The following is a 22,246-nucleotide window of genomic DNA, read 5'->3' on the forward strand; positions in this document are numbered from 1 at the left end:
GTTAAATTGAAAATTTGAGAACCAAAAGGTTGAAAGCCTGTAATCAATGCTAGACATATTGGAAGCTTTCAAAAAGCTGTTAAGATCAAATTTAGATGGAAACCTTAAAGCATAGCTTATTTCTTGACGATGCACTGAATATGGCACTATGTATTGATGAAGATTCTCGTCTTTGCTTTGAAGATATATATATATATATATGTATATATATATATATATATATATATATACATACATACATACATGCATACATACATACATATATATATATATATATATATATATATATATATATATATATATATATATATATATATATATATACATACTACATATATATATATATATATATATATATATATATATATATATATATATATATATATATATATATATATATATACGAGCATAATAAGGTTCTCATTTGTGAAGGTGTGTGTGTGTGTTCATTTATAAAGGATCAAATTAATACAAAACAGAAAGTAAAAAAAAAAAAAGCAAACAAGTGAGGACCAACTCACCGTTTCGTGATCAGCTCTCTTGATGATGACACAGGGCAAGTTGGCCGTTGTTCCAGCCTGAGCCTCCACGATGCTTCCGTTGACGCCCCTGGAATGGAGATAAGTGTTAAAAAGGGCGAGAACAAAGAAGTAGAAGAAGGCATTGCAGATATATTTCTCCCGAGCCAACTTTTATTCGCTCGGTGAGTTCGTAAATGAAGAAACAAAGAAAATAAAATAAATATAATTTTTTTTATATAGTATTATATTCTATACCGTCGGGAAGACAAACGAAAAAAGGCAGGAATAAATTAGTGAGGAGAGAGAGAGAGAGAGAGAGAGAATATATTCGCCGATCTAGTTGTTTGAACTCGTTGCATGTTAATTTACTCACATTTTTTCTATTATTATTTATCAATTTTTTTATGTTTTATTTGTTTATAAGATCTGCCATTTAACATACTCTTCAGGGATCTAGCTGGTTCTCTTTTTATATTTTAATAATCTACTTACATTTTTAGCTATTTATGCATTAATAATTGATTTATTTTCTCCTTTTTAATAAGTGATCTCTTCTTTCTCTTTTTACCTTTACAATGCTGCATTTTCTTATGAACACCACATTTTTGGAAGCTTCAATTTCAAGTCAATAATAATAATAATAATAATAATAATAATAATAATAATAATAATAATAATAATAATAATAATAATAATAATAATAATAATACATTCGCTGTAAACGGACGCACGGAAATATTATAAGGCATAAGTACCTAACGATTTCATGTACATATAGACTTTTTAGGGTATTATACAAAAAAGCTAGGTACTTATGCCTTCTGTTTCTTGTAATACATACTGAGCTTTACCTTAGAAGATTGTCTTTTGGAACAAATCTAATCTTAATATATTTTTTTTTTTTTTTTTTGCAACGAGCCCTAAATGGTTTTTTTTAAACTGAATATATATTTCTTTGTAGTTTTTAAAGAAATGATATCGGCATCAATGACCTTAGTAGTCACAATGTCAGATAATTTCTAATAATTCAATCATTCACTGCAATACATGCATACATATATATCATCTGGATGCTATGTATATTCCCCTATGAATACCGTAATGAGCTCTAAAAGGTAAAAAATTGAATATATATTAATTTGCAGTTTATTTAGATATAATATCGACACCAATGACTTTAGTGCCCTTGATGCCAGAAAATTTCTAATAACTCATTCACTTTAATACATACATACGCATATATCACCTGGATCCTATGTATGTATATTAGCCTATGAATACCGCTGTTCATTTTTTTCTCTCCTGTGAAGCCCGGACTAAAAATCAATTGTGAAATTCTATTAAAGATCTCATCTAAAAATGGGAGACAATGGGAGGCCTCTTGGGTGTGTTGGAGTGAGCCTTACACAAGGGATTTCGTTCCTTTGTTTCTACGAGGGTCGAGAAAAAAGGCATCTGAATGAGAGTCTCTCTCTCTCTCTCTCTCTCTCTCTCTCTCTCTCTCTTCTCTCTCTCTCCACCCTCGGTTTCTATGCTAATTTATTCCTACTTTTTCTGCAGTACCTTTTCTTTATGTCTTCTCTACTGTATAGATTATAATACAATCTAGAATTTCTTATTTATTTGATATTTCCTTTTTTAATCATTTTATTTATCTATTTATTCATTCTTATTCATTTTATATGTCTTCCATTTTATCTTTGTGTTCAATTATCTATTTATTCATTCTTACTTATTTTATATGTCTTTCATTTCATCTTTTTATTTAATTATCTATTTATCAATTCATTTCTTTACTCAGCATCCCATTCCTTTTTTTTATTTTTTTCTCCTTCGTCTGTTCTTCCTTCCCTAGAATAACGTCTGTGCATCGATCTGCGATGCCTCGTGTTGTCTATCACAACTTGCGGTAAGAAAGTAAATGATCCTTCCCCCAGAATCAATGTTTGCTTTTCCTTAAAGGTAAACAATCGTCCGAAGACGTGCGAAAACGGCTTCCCCGCTGCCATTAGGGATCTCATTCCGTTCGGATATTGGCACACGGGAAACCCATTTTTTTCCCGGTGATAAGGTCATACGAGGGTATTCATTTTGGAGGTGAATAATGAAGAATGGAGAGGCAATTATTTTTCCAAATGAATTCAATCCGGGGGTGGGGGTGGGGGGGGGGGGTGGGGGGGGGGTGGGGAGGGGGAGGCTTGAAGGAAGGGAAACGGATGCATACTGACGGAAGGGAGGATTCTGCTGTATGTTCTACGAGAAGGTAAACAGAAAAATATCCTATTCCATCGCCTTTTTTTAAAATGGTTGTTTTGTGACACCTATTGTGGTTATATAAACATATATACATACATACAAAACACGTATGTATGGATATATAATATTATATATATATAATTATAATAATATATATATATATATAGATATATATTTATTATTTATTATATATTATGTTAATATATTATTTAGTTATATAATATTATATAATATATATATATATATATATTTATACTATATATATATATATAATATATATGTTGTTATATATATAAATTAATTATATATAATATATAATATTATATATATATATATAATATATATATTATATATCTCGATAAATAATATATATAAATATATATATAATCAGAGAAGATGTGCTGTTGATAGACAAGGTTCTTGCAATAAATGAGAATGGAGAAAATCGAGGAAATGTCTGGTTAGGGCTATTTCAATTCCGGCAATATATATTTTGCAACGGAAAATGCTTACCATTATATTTGGAAAACAAAATATGCTAAGAAACAATGTTACATTATGTGTCAGTAGAATGCAAATAGAAGAGCGAGCTGAAGTTTGCAATGGTGGGAAACTGAGGTGCTCCAGGTTTGGCTAATCATAACTGAGTTTTATCTAAAGCTGAGATTCATGGCAGGTACAGATGAAGGATGAAAGGTTAAAAATGTTTCTAATAATGCTATTAAGCCTATTGAGTTATATGATAAGGGGATGAGATAAGTACCGAAGGAGAGAATGGATTATAAATGGATGAGGGTATATAAGGTGTCAATCGATTTCCAAGATGAATTCACATGCTATGGAGAATGTGTTTGCAAATTTAGATTACGTAATGAGAAAAACGGTGTGATGGCGGAAGAGATTAAGTGAAGGATTTGAGATACAGGTTAATATATGGTTATTGTAAGCTTGGGATGATGAAATGGTTCCAAAGAAATGGTTGAAATGAGTGGTTCCTTTATATAAGGGCAGAGATGATATAAGAGGCTGCAAGAATTATAAGGGCTTACAATAAGATAATACGATAAGATATGATGATGAGGATGATGAGTAGGATAATGATTACGAAAGTAAAACTAATGACAATATAAATACCAGAAGTTGAAAAGTATGGGTGTCGACTAGGAAGCGAATATTTAAATTAAGGGCATTTACATAATAAATGTAAGAGAAGTCCCACAGTTAAATGAAAAAGAAAATAAATGAATGTGGAATGGAATACATGCTACCAGTAGTTAATGGCAGAATACTGGATAGGTTATATGGAAGATATTTTAGACATATGGTAGATAATATATTTTTATGGTGGAAGAGTAAACGTGTTAAGACAATGTCTACAAATGATTGAATATCTTGAAGCAAGTGGTGGATCTAAGATAATTGTTTGTTATACTGAATATCTTTACGGATGGAGTGATATGAGAAATCAAAGGACAATATATGTAGGGAGAGAATCGAGTGTGAAATGCATGAGGCTTGCTAAAGGCATAGCATTAGTCGTGGCTAGACAGAAGAAGTTGGAAAGACAGACGATTCAGCTTGAAAGTTTTCCAAGTGGAAAAAGCCAAGAGTTAATGCGAGTGAGATTATAGGTATGAGTGCAAGTGGAATTCAGATAGTGGAGGAATGAAAGCAGGTAATATGTATAGGTATTTGGAGTGCATACAATAGATAATGGTAAGATGAGCAAACAAGTTAGTCGCAGTACAGGTGAAGCGAAGAAGGTAGCATGGTTTGTTCAAAAGATCAGTAAACGAAATGAAGTGTCTACACAAGGTAGGGAAAGGAAGTATCAGGGGATTGTTAAATCATTTCACCTTTATGCAAATGAAGTTCTACTGCTGAATCTGGATGAATGAAAAAAAAAGTTTGAAGCGTGAAATGAAAATCTGTAATAGAGAAAGTGTAGAGATATGGAAAAATAATCAAAAGCTTAATATTAGTGTAAGGATTAATAAGCAAGTTATGATCTGTCTAAGTTATGTGTCAAGAATGAAAAACATCATTTGGTGAAACAAATATTAAATTCATAAGGTTTATGAAGCTGGAGGAGAGGAAGACATGACAAGCACTTGATTGATGAAGTGGAAAAGTTTTTGGAGAGGAAGAGGCTTCAGGAACAGGAAGTGTGAGAATGCTTCGAAAGTAGAGGCTAATGCTACTGTGTATGCAAATCTGATGATCGTGATGCCGATAAACTTTTTATATATGAATAAAAAACAATTAATTTATGGACGTTAACTGCAGACGAGGCTTGTTTATGATTAACTAGTAGGCAGTGATTAATGTCTTGTTTTTTTTCTGGAGACGCCCCTTAATAGTGGTAAAAGTTCAAGCTGAAACCTCATGAACGAGCATGCATAGACACACACAGACACACACAGACACCCACACACATATATATATATAATATATATATTATATATGTATATATATATATATACATACATATATAATATATATATATATATATATATATATAATATATATATAAACTATATACATATACATATAATGCCTTTTGTATAACGATATATCATGATTACACACACACACACACACACTATATATATATATATATATATATATATATATATATATATATATGGATATATATATATATATATATATATTATATATATATATATATATATATTATATATATATATATATATATATATATACATGTGTGTTTGTGTATGAAATGGAACCAATGAAGAATAAATATTATTTTGCAAATGGATAACCTACTTGAAATGAGCTTCCGTAATCCTGACGGGAGGCTCCTCTTCCCAAGGCCCCGTTAGAAGCGACGGATTCTTCAGGCCCTCCGGGTTGTCTGGTATGGCGGGGTCTCTCGTGGTGCCCTCCAGCTCAGAGTCGATCCTCGGCCTGGCGGTCCACGTCCTCGGTTTCTGGCGGGGGAACTGGAGGTCCTCGAGGTCCTGGAAGGCTCCTTCCGGGAATCCTTGCTGGTTACGCAACAGGATGGAGCCCCGTCTCCTCTGGTGCTCCAGGTGGGGGAAGGACAAGTTGCTGAACTCGGGCAGGTTGTGATTAGGCAGGATTGGCTGGTAGGGCCTGGATTGGCGAAGGGTATGGGGCGGTGGGTGAGGGTGCGGACGTATCTCGTAAGCTTCTTCCCTCTGTCTTCTTCCCCGTGACGCCAGACCTGATGCAAGGAGACAAAGAGGAGGTTCATGAGAGCGATGATCTTGAAGTGGGGAAAAGAGAGGAGACTAATTCTAGCCATAACTTTTGAGATTGAAAGAGGAGGGCTAATTCTGGCTGTGATCTAGAAGGGTAACTAAAGAAACTTATCAATACGATGTCAATTTTCTGTAATCTTGAACAATAACTTTCAGTGCGAGAGAAGCTAATTCTAGCCATATCTTTGAATGTGAAAAAGTTAAGGCTAATTCTGTCTGTGTTGTATAAGGGTGAAGAAAGAAGACTATTAATATGCTGGCAATGTCCTTTCACCTTGAAGGTGCAAGAGAGGAGACTAATTCTAGCAATAACTGAGAGTGAAAGAGAGAAGGATAATTCTGATAGTAATCTAGAGGGATGAAAGAGCGAAGACTATTAATTTGCTGTAATGTTATTGTTAAAGTCTAAAAGAAGAGAAGACTAAAACTAAGGTGCCAATGTTCTTTAATCTTGAAGCGCAAAAGAGAAATGGCCAATTCTGCTGTGATCTAAAAGGGTGAGACAGAGAAGACTGCTATGCTGCCAACGGTCTGTAATCTTGAAGTGCGAAAGAGAGAAGAATAACTGTGACAATAACTTTGAGTACCAAAAAGAGAAGGCTAATTCTGACTGTGATCGAGAAGGGTGAGACACAGAATATCAATTTTCTGGCAACGTTCTCTAATCTTGAAGTGCGGAATAGAGGACTAATTCCAACCATAACTTTTAGTGTGGAAGAGAGAGAGATGAGGAGAGAGAGGATGAATGAGAGCGAGAGAGAGAGCTAATTCTGACTGTGATCTAGAAAGGTGAAATATATAGAAAACAATCAGTTTGCTGGTAATGTTCTTTAATGGTGAAATGTGTGAAACAGAGAACTAACTCTAGCAATAACTTTGAGAGAGAGAGAGAGAGAGAGAGAGAGAGAGAGAGAGAGAGAGAGAGAGAGAGAGAGAGAGAGAGAGAAGCTAATTCTGATCTTCAAGACCAAGAGAATAAAGACTGGTTCGGTTATGGATGTTATATCTGGATGCAAATCGAGATGGGCGAGAGAGAATTTAATTCAGACAAATATCGTGGTAGAAGAGAAAGAGGGGAATAACTCGGACAAGAGAATCAGAGAGGATTGATTTTTGAGAAAAAAAAAAAAAATATTATTTTTACAATAAAAAGTAAGAAAACCAAATAAAACACACACCACCAAAACACCCACCCAGGAAAAGATATTATTAACGAAAAACACTACCGGAGAACACAACACTTCGAAGGACGGCGAGATCGTGGCAATTGCTTAAGGGTGAAATAGACAAAGGTAGAGATTAATCTAATCTGTCAGGAACATTTGAGGAAGAAAAATTAAAATAAAAAGAAAAAAAAGAGAGAGACAAGTTCAGTAAGGTTATTGGCTGGGAATAAGGGAATAATTAATATTAGATAAATTATACTTTATGAAAGAAAGAGATTAACCTCTGACAATATTACAAAAGGGGGATAAGAAAGAGCGCATTCTATCAAGAATATGACTAGAAGGTGAAGAAGAGGAAAGACGATTAATTCAGGCAAGGAATTTATTCACCCTTTGCTGTATCATCGATCAACAAATGTTTTGTTAAGCTAAATAGGATAATGTACAAAGTTTAATTATTCGTCTTTCATTAATGTTGAGCGAGCTTTGTTATTGCCACCGTATTATGAACCAAATGATGGGTAATAACACAAGCAGCAAATTTGTGAAAGCTATTTTATAAGTTATTTGTTTGTTTGTATGGTGTTTTTACGTTGCATGGAACCAATGGTTATTCAGCAGCGGGACCAACGGCTTTATGTTAGTGGTCTTAAGTATGTGGTCATATGTAAAAGGGATATTTCTTCTTGTAAAATTAGTATTTTTCTCATTGATATTTGAATAGATAAAATACTTGATTGATCATTGCTATGATCACCACGGACTCCCTAGGTACTAAAATTGCATATATTTATAGTATTAATGAAACATTTTTCTATATAAAGCCGAAAATATTTAAAACTTTTTCTTTCAGGAAAACAGACCATAAACGACTTCTCTCAAATAAAATATGACGTATCTAAAAATATCTACATATATCATAACCACTTCCCGTATGTGACTATTTCTATTCACAATCAAGAATTTTTATAAAGTTAGAGTTACGCATTCGACTTTGTTACTTTTCGTGAAACAATGGCGATAGATTGGCTTATGATAGCAATCAAAACATCGGAAAGCGCTATGAGGTTTGACTGCTGTTAATTAATTCCTATAAAAGCCTTCATTAACTTCCAATGCCTCATTAGATTTATATGGAACTCTGACGCGAGGCCATCGTGAAGTTTCGGTTTCTTAATTCCTTGGATTGACTAGAGAGAGAGAGAGAGAGAGAGTTCCATGGGTTGACTAGTCCGCATAACAGGATATGACGCCCCTTTCTTAATTTTTCATACGCAATCTAGAATGAGAGAGAGAGAGAGAGAGAGAGAGAGAGAGAGAGAGAGAGAGAGAGAGAGAGAGAGAGAGAGAGAGAGAGAGAGAGTATGATATCGTTTCTTCAAGGAGGTACAATTTGACTGAATATTGGTGTGCCAAAATGATTAAATTTTTTAGTGCTTTTGGATAATCAAAATACGTTGTTCAATTACGTGCTACCAAACCGGTAAATAGGACTCAATTGAAATATGCTATAACATTGTAGATCACATAAAACGTTATATAAATATCAGTAGAAAAAGACAATAAAAATATAAAAGAGTAATATAAAATATCCCTCAAAGCTTTTGGTACCTCAAATTTCGTGAAAAGTAAATTTCCCTTCGGTTAAAGATTTTAACTTTAAATCTAACCATGTCGGCGATACTTTCGATAATATGAATGCACTTCCTCGTAGTACGAAATAATGATTGCTTTCAAGCATCTAATTTTTCACCCACTTTTTAAAATCCTGAGATGAAGTCATAAAACAGATATTAGTAATATTGTGCCTTATTTACAGGTAAGATATAATAGCGTGCAGAGACATTAATGATATAAAAATCAACATTAACAAAATAATGTTCGACAGTTAATATGTACATAGGTACATATATCCATCTATCTATCTAATCTATCTTCTCTAATTATATATATATATATTTATATATATATATATATATATATATATATTATATATTTATATAAATATATATATAATATATATATATATATATATATATATATGTAATATATATATATATATAGATATATTATATATATATATCTATATATATATATATATATATATATATATACATATATATATATATATATATATATATATATATATATTATATATATATATATAATATATATATATATTCCCTGCAGCCCGTCACAGCAGCTCTGATCAGGCAACGTTATCAAAGAGACTTATTTTCATTCGTACATCTGCCGAAGCTGAACCTTTTTAATTGGGGCCTGATTCTTTTTGTTGTTGGCTTTCTTTGATGCAATTGTAAGTTTGTCGCGTTCCTTTGATGACCGACAAACATATTTTGTTTCTGTAGGTATTACAATGATTTTTTTTATGTTATTAGCGAAGCTTTGGATTCATTATGTAAGAGGAGCCAGAGCTATTTTGTTTTTCATGCCTTGTTTTATCAGGGATGAGTTTCATGTTTGTTCTGTGTATGTGTTGGTCTTCCTTGGCTTCGTCGTGTGTGTGTATATGAGAGAGAGAGAGAGAGAGAGAGGGAGAGAGAGAGAGAGAGAGAATACAGTACTAGACGTATTTTGATTCAGTGAATCCTTCATTTTCAAGAATTATTCCTTTATTTATAGGAAATTCATAATAATAACGAGAGAGAGAGAGAGAGAGAGAGAAGAGAGAGAGAGAGAGAGAGAGAGAGAATATAGTACTAGACGTGTCTAGATTCAATGAATCCTTCATTTTCAAGAATGATTCCTTTATTTATAGGAAATTCATAATAATAACGAGAGAGAGAGAGAGAGAGAGAGAGTTCTAATTTTCGTATAATTTCCTACACATAATTCCAGTGAATCAGAAGTCTTCGAATTCGCGTTGCCGGGTATAAGCGTGAGTATATCAGTTATCGTAATAAAATGCTTTGGCAGGACCTGCCCTTGTTAATGTAATATATTAAAATCAGTGGAAGGAATAACGTTTTCATTTTTATTGCCTGGATATGTAATTTAAGTTTACAGTGCTTTCAGGGTTGACACCGAATTCGAGGTTGAACTAGCCGTTACCATTTCCCTGGGGAAAAAAATACGCATTTTGTTTGTTCCACCTAGAATTTCAGTAAGGTTCTAGTAATTCAACTGGGAGCGAGTGCATAAAATAACTATTTATTTCATATAGTGTTTTTTTTTAATCATGATAAAGGCCTTTTCCAAAAGCGAGAGCGATGAAAGTGTTCCTTCGAGTGCAAATAGCTATAGTAGAGTCACATCAACCGTGTATTTGATGTCTAGGCCAGTCCCTTACGACGCTCCTGATTGGCTGTTTATAAGCCAGTCACACGGCTGGAAACTCTCAGTCTCTCTCGAGGGTTCACATGGGCAGGATCTATGTTCCACCCCTCCTGAGGGATACGTCTTTCAAAAGCATCCATCAGAAGATGTGGATATACACCCTGCATATATGATCTCTCGAGAGAGACTGAAAGTTTCCATCTCTGTCATTGGCTTATCAACAGCCGACCAGGAGCATCGTAAGGGACCAGCCTAGACATCAAATGCACGGCTGATGTGAATCTACAATAACAGATGTCATTACATCCATACTATGTTGCACTGCTGCCTTAGATAGGTAAAGAAATTTAGACATAATTTCCCTTATTGTAATACTGACATTAAACAAGGAGACCTCTCATATCCCTCATGCGTAGGTGTTTGAATCTATTTCAGCCCAAACTTCGACGATACAATGTGAATGGCTTGGCCAAAAGAAATGTACTGGAGACAAGTTACTGATCTACCTAATGCAGTAGCAAGGAGACTTTGCTTGGGAATTCTGTCCGTCTTTAGATTATCTTCTAATGATAAAGATGCTATTCAGATGGATGCAAATGCACTGCGGCTTTTGCTAAAACAAAAATGCTACAACTAGATACAGTGAATTTGCATACATCTGAATTGGCATCATTATCATAAGAAGAACCAAAACACTGACAGAATTCCCAGGTAAAGTCTCTTTGCTACTGCATTAGGTAAATCAGTAATTTATCTCCAGTGCATTTCAGAATCAAACACCTACGCAATAGGTGTTTGAGAGGTCTCCTTGTTTACAAACCATAAATAAACTTGTGTCAAACATATTTCCATTCAGATTGCATCGGTGGAGTTGGAGTTACATTAGACTCAAACACTTTGGCAACACTTTTCCTAAAACTCCTAAGATGTCTTTCTTAAGATCCTTTTGTTGGAAATAAGGGCTAGTCGAATCATAGAACCTTTGAGCAGGGAGCCCAGTGTATTGTGCTAGCTTCCAAAGACAAGTGTTGAGGAAAATCAAACTAAACCTGATAGTCTGACTCTAAATGTCAAAGAAGTCAGTCTAAAAGCCTGGGACATTTTTCATTAGAACGTGTACCTTAATCTAGTCTTTAGGAAAGGAATAAAACTTTCTCCTTTTCAGAGCGAAGACCTTTTGTTGGAAAAGAAGAAAAAAATCATCCGGTGTCTTTAGAAAAACTCCTTTTTTAGAATTTGTCTTTGTAGGAGTTGAAGCAGATGCATATCCCAGAGAGATTTATAGATTTTTTATGAGAAGTGGCATTTGCTAATTCAGCTGGCTTTGCATAATGTTCCTCTTATACTGTGATAATGATTCGACGAAGAATATGTCATTTTAGATTTATGTAAGCATGATATTAGCGTCAAAAACTTAAATTCTAGACAATAATATATTAGGTCACTTAATAAAGTCCATAAAGTGCACACATGCATGCATACACACCACACACACACATTATATATAAATAAATAAATAAATAAATAAATATATAATATATATGTATATATATATATATATATATATATATATATATATATATATATATATATATATATATATATATATATATATATATATATATATATATATATATATATATATATATACCATTTTATGGATCTTTCAACATACATTGATTATTGAACATATTCAATAATCAATGTGACCAATAAGTGGTTTCTGGACGGTATATTTTAGATATAAAGAAACTCCCCCTAAGGATCTAACGAATTAATTATTATCCACCACGGCGAGAGAACTGTATTAATCCAATTAAGCATGAGTTTCCTCGAATATACGTTCTTAAGTGGAATTCATGCCAACAAAATGTAAAATGACAGATTCAGCATAGAAGCATTATCCAGCATAGACAATTGAATTAGCAAATGCCACTCTTCATAATGCTTTCGTAAATTTCACTGTATTTTGCTCCCTCTTCAGTACGAGATCATGAAAATCTTATGACAGACTTTTATCTAGACATTTTGGATGATTTTTCGTATCTTTCTAAGATGGTGACTCACAAGGGTTTTAACCCGGGATTATCCACCTTTGCAGCGCATTTCGTACTAGCGCGCCGGTGATTACCATAAAACATAAACAAAAGACTGTCAATATTAAAAATAATGACCCTCAAGAAATATGAGGTCTAGATAACGACTATCTAGGAAAGATCCGATTTTTCTCAACCGTACATCCTCAATTCTAAGAGAGGAATGTTCCCTACATTTGCAGAGTTGTGGACCACTGACGTTTGTATAAGTAAGCCTTTGCTCTGATGGATTTTAGATGTGTCAGGAAAAATCAGACTGCATTTGCACACCTGGATTTCAGGTTCAAGAAACCTTCCCTTCAAGTCTTGGGCGCTTCTTTTGAAAATAAGATTAGTAACCCAATAGCTATAAAATGATTAAAACCATCCTCTCTTGGGAGTGAAGATATTTAGCTGCGTTACATTATGCACCATTTGTTTTGAAAATAAGCCGCTCAGAAGAATATTAGGAGGTAATTATTGTGATAGGATATCAAATAAGAGAATTGGTGCGTATGTTAGGTTGTCAGGCTGGAAGTGGCTGGGCTGTGTGTATAGAAGACGGAATAGTACACAATAAACCGGGGTGGGTTGCCCTTGGTGGAACAGGCAGAGGTCGTCCAAAGGAGACGTCGATGAGTAGACAGTGAGCCAAGAAGCAGAAGATGAGTGTTGGGGAGATCTTGAGGACTTAGTCCAGGACAGAATGTGAATTCATTGTATGAATAATCACAATCCCTACTATGGATTCACAGGAAAATCTCTCTCGGAAAGATTCGCTCAACGTAAACGCTCAGTTAGATATGGACAACATAGTTCGGCAATTTTCCATTATATAAATAACACGAACCATACCACCGATTGGAACTCATCCCCAATTTTATACAAGAGCAGCTGTCGACACCAATGTCAGATGGTAGATCTTCACAGGCAAAACAACAAGATAATAGGATCAACCTTGCCAATGGAGCCTGGGACTCTGGCTATATATATATATATATACACAATATCTCCCTTAAGGCAACAATGAAGCGGATTAAGACAATTAACAAAACCAACGTCGGCTCAGCAGTGACCCCAGGCATCACCTAAGGACATATCTTCCACTATATATTTCGCAAATGTAACTTCTTCTGTCATTCACTACCTGATAAGAGTGGAAGTCAGTCCACCGAAATATAGTCCTTAGTTTTAAACCAGAGTGTTTTAACGGGCCTGTTATACTTGAGACGTAACATCTTTTAACAGAAGAATTTATTTATGCACACACACACATACACACACACAACACACACACACACACACACACATATATATGTATATATATATATATATATATATATATATATATATATATATATATATATAATATATATATATATATATTTATGCACTGTAGAAAAAACGAGTAGGAAAAGTAAAAGAAGAAGCAACTAAAGCAGTCAATCAAGCAACAAGGTTTTGAATTTGTAGATACAAGAATGATTCGATAAAATAAATAAAAATGGTAAAAAAAAAAATGTCGGATTCATGTGAAATTGCTCGTTGCTGTTCCCCGCTGAGTTCAGACAGGAAAATTCTATATTTATTTTCTGTGATATTCCTAAAAATAACATGGCAGCACCATATGGTCACCTATATCCACTTCATGTACAAATGCGTTTTATGTAACAGGAGTTCCAAATGGTTACATTTTGTTTTGAAATAAAAAAAAATCATTTTATATATGCTCGCTCAAGAGCAGATGAATCCTGCCATAGTAGCGGGATGTCATAAAATACAATAAAATAATATTAATCTGAAGCAGAATTTCAGCTCAGGGTTTATTAGTCAAGGCCATTAGAATATCATCATCATTAGTAACTTTAACTACGAATTATGATGATAAAACTAATACAAATGACCTCCTCTACTCTCTGCTCGAGTTTCTTGTGTCATAAAACAACCACAACAACAACAACAAAAACAACAGCATCAACATCGCAGAGAAACAAAAACAAAATAGCAGCGATGGGTATTTAGAATTTATTACCCGACCACGAATCGGAAACTAAAGAAGTTGTCAAGTGGGTAATTAAACAGTTCTCTCAGGAAAACAGTTCTCTCCTCTTGTTTTCTCAAGGAAACTATTACTTTTCTCTTGCTATCTGTCTCTTCCTATAACTGTCACTAGGCTGAGCTCCTGTTTCTATGCTACCTGGCTAACTCGCACCAACAGCTGTAAAAGAACGAGGGAGATATTTTTATTGACAGTTATTTGTCTCATATACTTTTCCTCATAAAACGTTATATATTCGCCTCATTAGGCCGAGCTCCTGGTTCTATGATGTCCTGCTGGTTCGAATTAACGGCTGTTAAAAAATGATAGCAATTCTTAAAATTTAAAGTTACTCATCTCATGACCCTTTTTAAGTTTGTCTCATTAGGCTAAGCTCCTGATGTTATGCTATCCATCTAACTCGAACTATCATCCGTAAAAGAACGATAGCAATTATTTTATTAAGAGTTATTCACCTCACAAACTTCGTCTCAGTAGACTGAGCTCCTGGTTCTATGCTATTTAGCTAACACGAACAAAAAATTGTAAAAGATAGCAATCTATTTATTTACAGTTATTGATCAAATTCGTTTCATTAGGCAGAACTACTGAGTCTATACAATCCAACTAACATGAACCAACAGCTATAGAAGAACGCTAGCAATCCTTTAATTTAGTTATTCATCTAATATACTTCTTTCCGTCCGTCTCTTGAAGCTAAGAATCTGGTTCTATGCTTTCTAGCTAACTCGAATTAACCGCTGCAACAAACAGTAGCAAGCTTTTTATTCAAGTTATATTTGTCTCATAAACCTTTTTAAATTCGTCTTATTAGGCTGAGCTGGTGGTTCTATGCTGTCCACCTAAAATGAAGTAACAGCTATAGATGAACGGAAGCAATCCTTTTATTCACAGTTATTCATCTCATAAACCTTTTCAAGTCTGTCTCATTAGGCTAAGCTCCTGGTTTCTATGCTGTGTGCCTAACTCCAACTAACAGTTGTAACAGTTTGGGAGCAATAATTTTATTTAAAGTTATTCATCTCACGGGAACTTTTAAAGTTTGTCTCATTAGGCTAAGCTCCTGGTTCTATGCTACCAAACTAACACGAACTAAGAGCTGTAAAAGTATTATAGTCATCTTTTGATGCGCAGGGATTTATCTCATAAACCTTGTTAGACATGAGTACTCATTCGTCAAACAGAACGATTGTCTCGATCTATAAAGCTCTACACCAGAATCAAAACGAGTCTTTCCACTGATTACTGCAAACGTCCCCAAGCATAAATCGCTCTAATTCCAGAGAACCATTTGTTCAGCAATAAAAACAAAAACGTGCCCCCCTACACTCTGCGCCTCTGCGAAATATATTTACCTGAAATAATATTTTCTGTTGGCGAATGCTCCGTACTACAATCGCCACACGGATGGAAAAATGATCATTGCAGCCTCCCCAAAAATGAAATGTACGGTAGAACAGGCCGATAAAAATGCAACGTGGAATACAACGGATCTGGGTGGATAAAAGTGAAAACTGCGTATCCGCCTCTGTAGATTCCCTCTTCCTGTATTCTGAATCGTAAAAGTTTGTTTCTCACTATATGGAATTGAAAGCGCTAAGCCCTCTCCTAAAAAAAAAGTAAATAAAAAAACTATATAAATCCTATTTGAATGTCAGAAACACTTAAAAAAAATCTTAATTATTTTAGGGTTATCCCATTTTTTTCTGTTTCAATTCCCAGGCAGCGGTCATCGTCCTCGTATTTAAGATGAAGAAAGAAGCTTTTGAAGTTGTCCAAGTACTTGGGACGAGATTTACAATTTTACTGAGTTCGGGCGAGAGGAAGTCATTTAATTTTATTTGAGAAAATTTCAGTCAACTTGAAGATTATTTACTTATTTACTTATTCATTTTTTTATGCACAGGAAGGTACTTGCGGTTGTAGAAGACGTTAACTTATTTATATGAAACCAGTTCATTAAATTTTCATGAAGAACCTTAGTTTAGAACATACAGTTTTCTTGATCATTATTAAATATTTTTTCTTGTGGGTATACAACTCTTCCAAGAGGATACTTGTGGTTGTATAAGACGTTAACTTATTTATATAAAAACACATATAATTCTAATGCCATTCAAAATGTTAGTTTAGAAAAAAACCTTTTTAAAAGTCAGTTAACACATTTTAAAGGCGTATAAATTTCTAAAAAAGCGGAATATAATTTGAAGGTCATTTAAGTTTATGTCACAAAAGAATCTTATTCTTAAAGGGGACTGTCGTAAATAAACTTTCTAAAGTTGAAGTTGTTATCGCCATAAAAATCTTCCTTCTCTATTTTCAGAGAATTTTAAATATCTATATACTTTTCATATGAGACCCTCACCTAGCTACGTAGTTAAAAGTGAGGGTTATGGTACTTATATTGTATATATTGCAATGTCATGAAAAGACATATTATTATTGTTATTATTATTATTATTATTATTATTATTATTATTATTATTATTAGAAACGTTAGAAGAGGTGACAACAAGAACACTTGAAGTTTGCCTTGTCTACTTCCTAAGAGTTTATATTTGATTTTACTCCAAATTTTGTCGGTCAAAACCTTTGAACTTTCAGTCGTGTAACTTGAAGTAATCGATGTTATTAATTTTGCGACGCTAGATAACCCGAAAGCAATGTCATTATTCATGGAGGAAGTCAAATGAAATTGAATTCATAGTCCACAAGGGTTGACAATGATTAAATCAAACTGATTTAATCAAGTGATTAAGTCATTGATTTTTTCATTTTAAAAAATCTTGATTTTTAATTTTTTTAATTTTTTTTATTTGAAAGGAAACAAATTGAAAAAATATGGTTTGGAGGTTAATAAAAACTTAATCATAATTGCTGCATCGATTTATTTTGCTATATAAAAATTGCAAGTACGTACTTTAGGCCAGAACTGGAAACCTAAAAGATAAATCAATAGTAAATCTGCCATAAAATACATTTTGAGAAAAAAAAAACACTGAAAAAATCAAACAAATCAACAAAACCAAATAAATAAAAAATCAAATAAATCACAGATTTATTTATTTATTTATCTTAAATTCTAAAAATATCACCAACTCTGCAGTCCACACTGGAAGGAAATAAGTGGTTGCTCAATATAATTTCCATTTTTCACGAAAGACTGATAAAATTTTCTGCCTCATTTCCAAGTACATTATCACATTAAAAACTGGTTACACTGTTCCCATTCTACCCGTGTGGGAGAAATGATTAATCCTAAAAATCGAGAGTAATATACTCTAATAAACACATACTCTTTATCGACTAATGGAATATCTATATATATATTTCAAAGGTCGATAAACAATACGTATGAACATAATTCAATAGCAAAGATTTTTTTTTTTACTGAAAATCAACAACTTGAAAAATCATATGATTTAATTAACGCAAATAGACCTGACTGTACACTGTAACTGATCAACCAAACTTGACTACATTTGCGTAAAACTCTAAGACTGACTTAAAATTACGTATATAAAGGCAAAATTCCCGAAGGAAAGTGAAACAATGGGGTAACCGCTGTGAGGCCTAGTTTCACTCTTTTGTGGATTTTACCTTTATTTGTATATTTTTCGATGCGCTCTAAATTTTCGAGTTTCAGTTATACGTACATACATATATACAACATATATTCATATACATACATACATACATACATACATACATACAACATATATATATATATATAAAAAAATAATATTATAATTATATATTATATATATATATATATTAGGTCTGTATATATATAATAATATATATAGATATATTATATATATATATATATCATATACATACATACATACAAATACATACATACATACATACATACATACATATATATCTATATTATATATATATATATATATATATATATATATAGGTCTATATATATATATATATATATATATATATATATATATATATATATATATATATATATATATATATATATATAATATATATATATATATATTATATATATGATATATATATTATATATTACTATGTATGTGTGTGTGTAGCACAGGAAAATAAAACTACTTCAAAAGACGAGATGAAAGGAAACATCAACCGACAAATTCGAAATGGAAAACAGAACATAGAAGAAAGAAGTCATTGATGAAACTAGAACTGTGAGTCCAAGTGACTTAAAAAACAGAAAAAAAAAGGTGACTTGTGAAAAAAAAGTCCATATGACTTAAAAAAAGCCACAAAAAAAAGTCCAAGTGACTTAAAAAAATGCAAACAAAAATAAAGTGAAAAAAAAAATGGTCAATTTAACTTGAGCAACTTATACACAGTTATCCCAGAACGAATGTGGAACTCCTCTAGGAGCTTAAAAGCTTTATCCTTAGATCAAAGAGAGGGATTCTATCCCTCTCCAAAAAGCTTTTTTTGCGTAACAAACGAGAAGGTATTTTGATAAACAATAGGCTGAGGTATTTTTGACAAGTTTGTGACGACCGTGACTCACTAAAGATGAAAGACAACAAGCACACACACAGATACAAACGAACATACACACATGCTTCACTGTACGTCCTCATTTCTTGGTTCCGTGGTTCGCGCCCATGAGACGACGAATTTCTTATCAACTAAGAAAATTCCCCTGGGGTTAAAATATATGAAAATTTATTAATTCCAAAGTAGAGCGAATTAGATACCAAAGGACATTTGTAGCTTAATGCTTGTATGTATGTATGTATATATATATATATATATATATATATATATATATATATATATATATATATATATATATATATATTATATCATATATATATATATATATATATATATATATATATACATATATATATATATATATATATATATATATATATATATATATATATATATATATATATATATACATCTACTATGAGATTCAGGGCCTCTGTAACACAGTTTTTTGGACTTTGCTCCTTATCAAAGCATCGGATGTAGCTGAAAGTTGACATATCTATATTTTACAACCACACACAAATTTTGTCAGCATTATCAATAACCTAAACACGATGGTTTAAATTTTTAAAGAGTAAAAATTATCTAGCCGACGCCATGGACAATGATTACGAGCCAAGAGTGGAAAAACATTCATTACGTAAGCCCCGCCCATCCACCAGGCAGAAACTCATTCACCTTGTTCCATCGGCTCTGAAACCCAAAGACTTTATGAATGGCGGAACGATACATAGATGTGGGTGGGGTATCTGTGCTAGCGTAGTAATACTACTGTAGCAGTAGTGCCGCAACAGTATAGCAGTAATATACATGAATGAAACGTTTAGGCCAACTGCTGGGATCCTTGAGGAGCATTTAGCACTTCTTACAACTACTCGAGAAATGAGTTTTTATAGCCAGAAGTTAAATTTTCTAATCCAACAATGCCCATGATAGCCTTCAGCGTTATCCTGAATTATAACGAGGCCAAAGTGGGTGGAGCCTCATGAAGTCATCATTCTGACGATCATTACTGGTGAAGGTTGAAAGCCAAAATATGGTACCGGCTATTTTTTTTCAGTAAATAGGTAGATAGCCAATAAATACAAAATTGCTTGACATTGGATATAGCAGTTATCAAATCAAGCTTGTCTACTATGTTTTTGAAAATTACCAACTATTCCCTACATCTTGTCAATCTGATTGTGACCTATAAAGTAGACTGTAATTTCTTGGGAAACTTATTTTGGGAGTTAGACTAATAATCGAGGTGTTTTTGCATTTATTAACATATTTTGTTGGTTTGCTCATAATGGCAATTATCAGTGGAGAGGTTTCAGAGTTCATAAAGGTGTGCTGCTTTGCTTGTATTTAAATTTGTATGTCATTGTTGACAGAGGTATAGCCTTCATTACGTATAGCCAATCATCCATCGAGAAAGAGGAAAGAAATGCTGTCATAAGCTACTTAACGAGTGCGTTCGAAACCTTTTCTCTGAGTAAGTTGGCCCGTCTTCAAAAAAAGTCACTTTTACATTATAAGTACCAAATTTATTCAACCTACGTAATGCAGAATACAGTCAAAATTTATGTGTAGATATAATGTGTATTCTGAATAAGCGTTATATTTATGAACTGCATAGATTAAAAGTTATTGCGAAAAAACCGTGTTACAGAGGCCCTGAATCTCATAGTAGTATATTTATATGTATAGATACAAATAGATAGATAGATAGATAGAATGACTAATAAATAGATAGATATAAGTTAATTCTTTCTTGCACCATACCAAAGAACGACCAACAAATATTCAAAATGAGAGAGAGAGAGAGAGAGAAAGAGATCTAATTGAATTAAAACTCAAAATATAAAAAAAAAACAATAAAAAATTACAATTACCCGTTGAGCAAAAAAAAAAAAGCAGAGAAAACATAGTGCAGAAATGTCTTCAGAACTGCCGTAATGAAGTAATTGCAGCGATTCTTTGCACTATTGACGCAGCTCTGAAAGCTCGCGGGAGTAAACAAAAATGTTCCTCGCTTCTATTTAGACGCAACAAATAGCCCGCCTCACTCCTTCGTTCTGAAGGTAAAAATTCATATTGCATTGGCACCGTTTTATTCCAAATAACGCCGATAATAAATGGTTGATGTTGAGCGCTGGACTCTGGGTGTCTAAAATCCTTACTTTAGGATATAAAGTAGTGAGGAACATCGAATTTTGTGTAGGTAACTAGTTTATTCCTTATTCCTGATGTATGGTAATTCCAATTAGAGTCGATAATGAATTGGAGATACTGAATTATGTATTGTAAATGTCTAAAACTCTTATTTTAGGATATTAGATGCTAAAGGGGATTGAAGATTAAAGGTAAGTCATTTATTCCTTATTTTAGAGATATGGTCACTCAAAATAGCGTCGTTAATGAATCGGATCTATCGAACACTAGATTCTCAACACCTGAAACCTTATTTTAGGATTCTAGATGCTCAAGAAGATGAAAGATATAAGAGTGACCCGTTTATTCCTAACTTTTATTGTAAATTAAAACATGCTAAAATCTATGGATAAATAGAGCCTTGTTTCACCGATGAAAATTAAAATGAATATGCTACATCTTATTAGAATTAATTATTCTATAGTGTTTAACAAGGACATTATTCATTTTTTACCTTTTCATTCTAATAAATAAATCACAAAGATCCTATCCTAAAATTCATGTATCTTTAACGTAGTGAAAAACATCTTTTTCACTTTTAAAGTAAATATTAAAACATTAAAACATGATAAAATCTATGGATAAACAGAGCCTTGTTTCACAAACGAAAATTGAAATAAATACGCTACATCTTATTAGAAATAATTTTTCTTTAGTGTTTAACATGGAAATTATTTATTTTTTTACATTCTCCTTCTGATAAATAAATCACAAATATCCTATCCTAAAATTCATGTACCTTTAACTTATTGCAAAACACCTTTTTTCAGACCTTTCCTACATCCCAACAACAACAACAACAACAACAAAGAAGTTTGTAGGAATAACACCAGAGTAAGCGAAAACATCTCTCATAATTGTTTACCGTTTGTAACCTCCACATAATAAAAATGATAAAGATAAACTGAGGAAATTTCAT

At 32.8% G+C, this 22,246-nt stretch overlaps 1 protein-coding gene across 4 annotated transcripts in view; it reads right to left on the bottom strand.

The window, feature by feature from the left end:
* LOC135217918 (uncharacterized) overlaps nt 1–22,246 on the bottom strand; it is a 513,768-nt gene that overhangs the window by 327,792 nt on the left and 163,730 nt on the right. For all 4 annotated transcript variants that reach the window (XM_064254003.1, XM_064254005.1, XM_064254006.1 and 1 more), the window contains 2 exons: nt 5,568–5,988; nt 522–609 (listed from right to left, as the gene is read on the bottom strand). In XM_064254003.1, the coding sequence (XP_064110073.1) occupies nt 522–609; nt 5,568–5,988 (509 nt within the window). The remainder of the gene's footprint in view (nt 1–521; nt 610–5,567; nt 5,989–22,246) is intronic.

This window comes from Macrobrachium nipponense, chromosome 9, assembly GCF_015104395.2.
Source record: "Macrobrachium nipponense isolate FS-2020 chromosome 9, ASM1510439v2, whole genome shotgun sequence".
NCBI classification, from domain to species: domain Eukaryota; kingdom Metazoa; phylum Arthropoda; class Malacostraca; order Decapoda; family Palaemonidae; genus Macrobrachium; species Macrobrachium nipponense.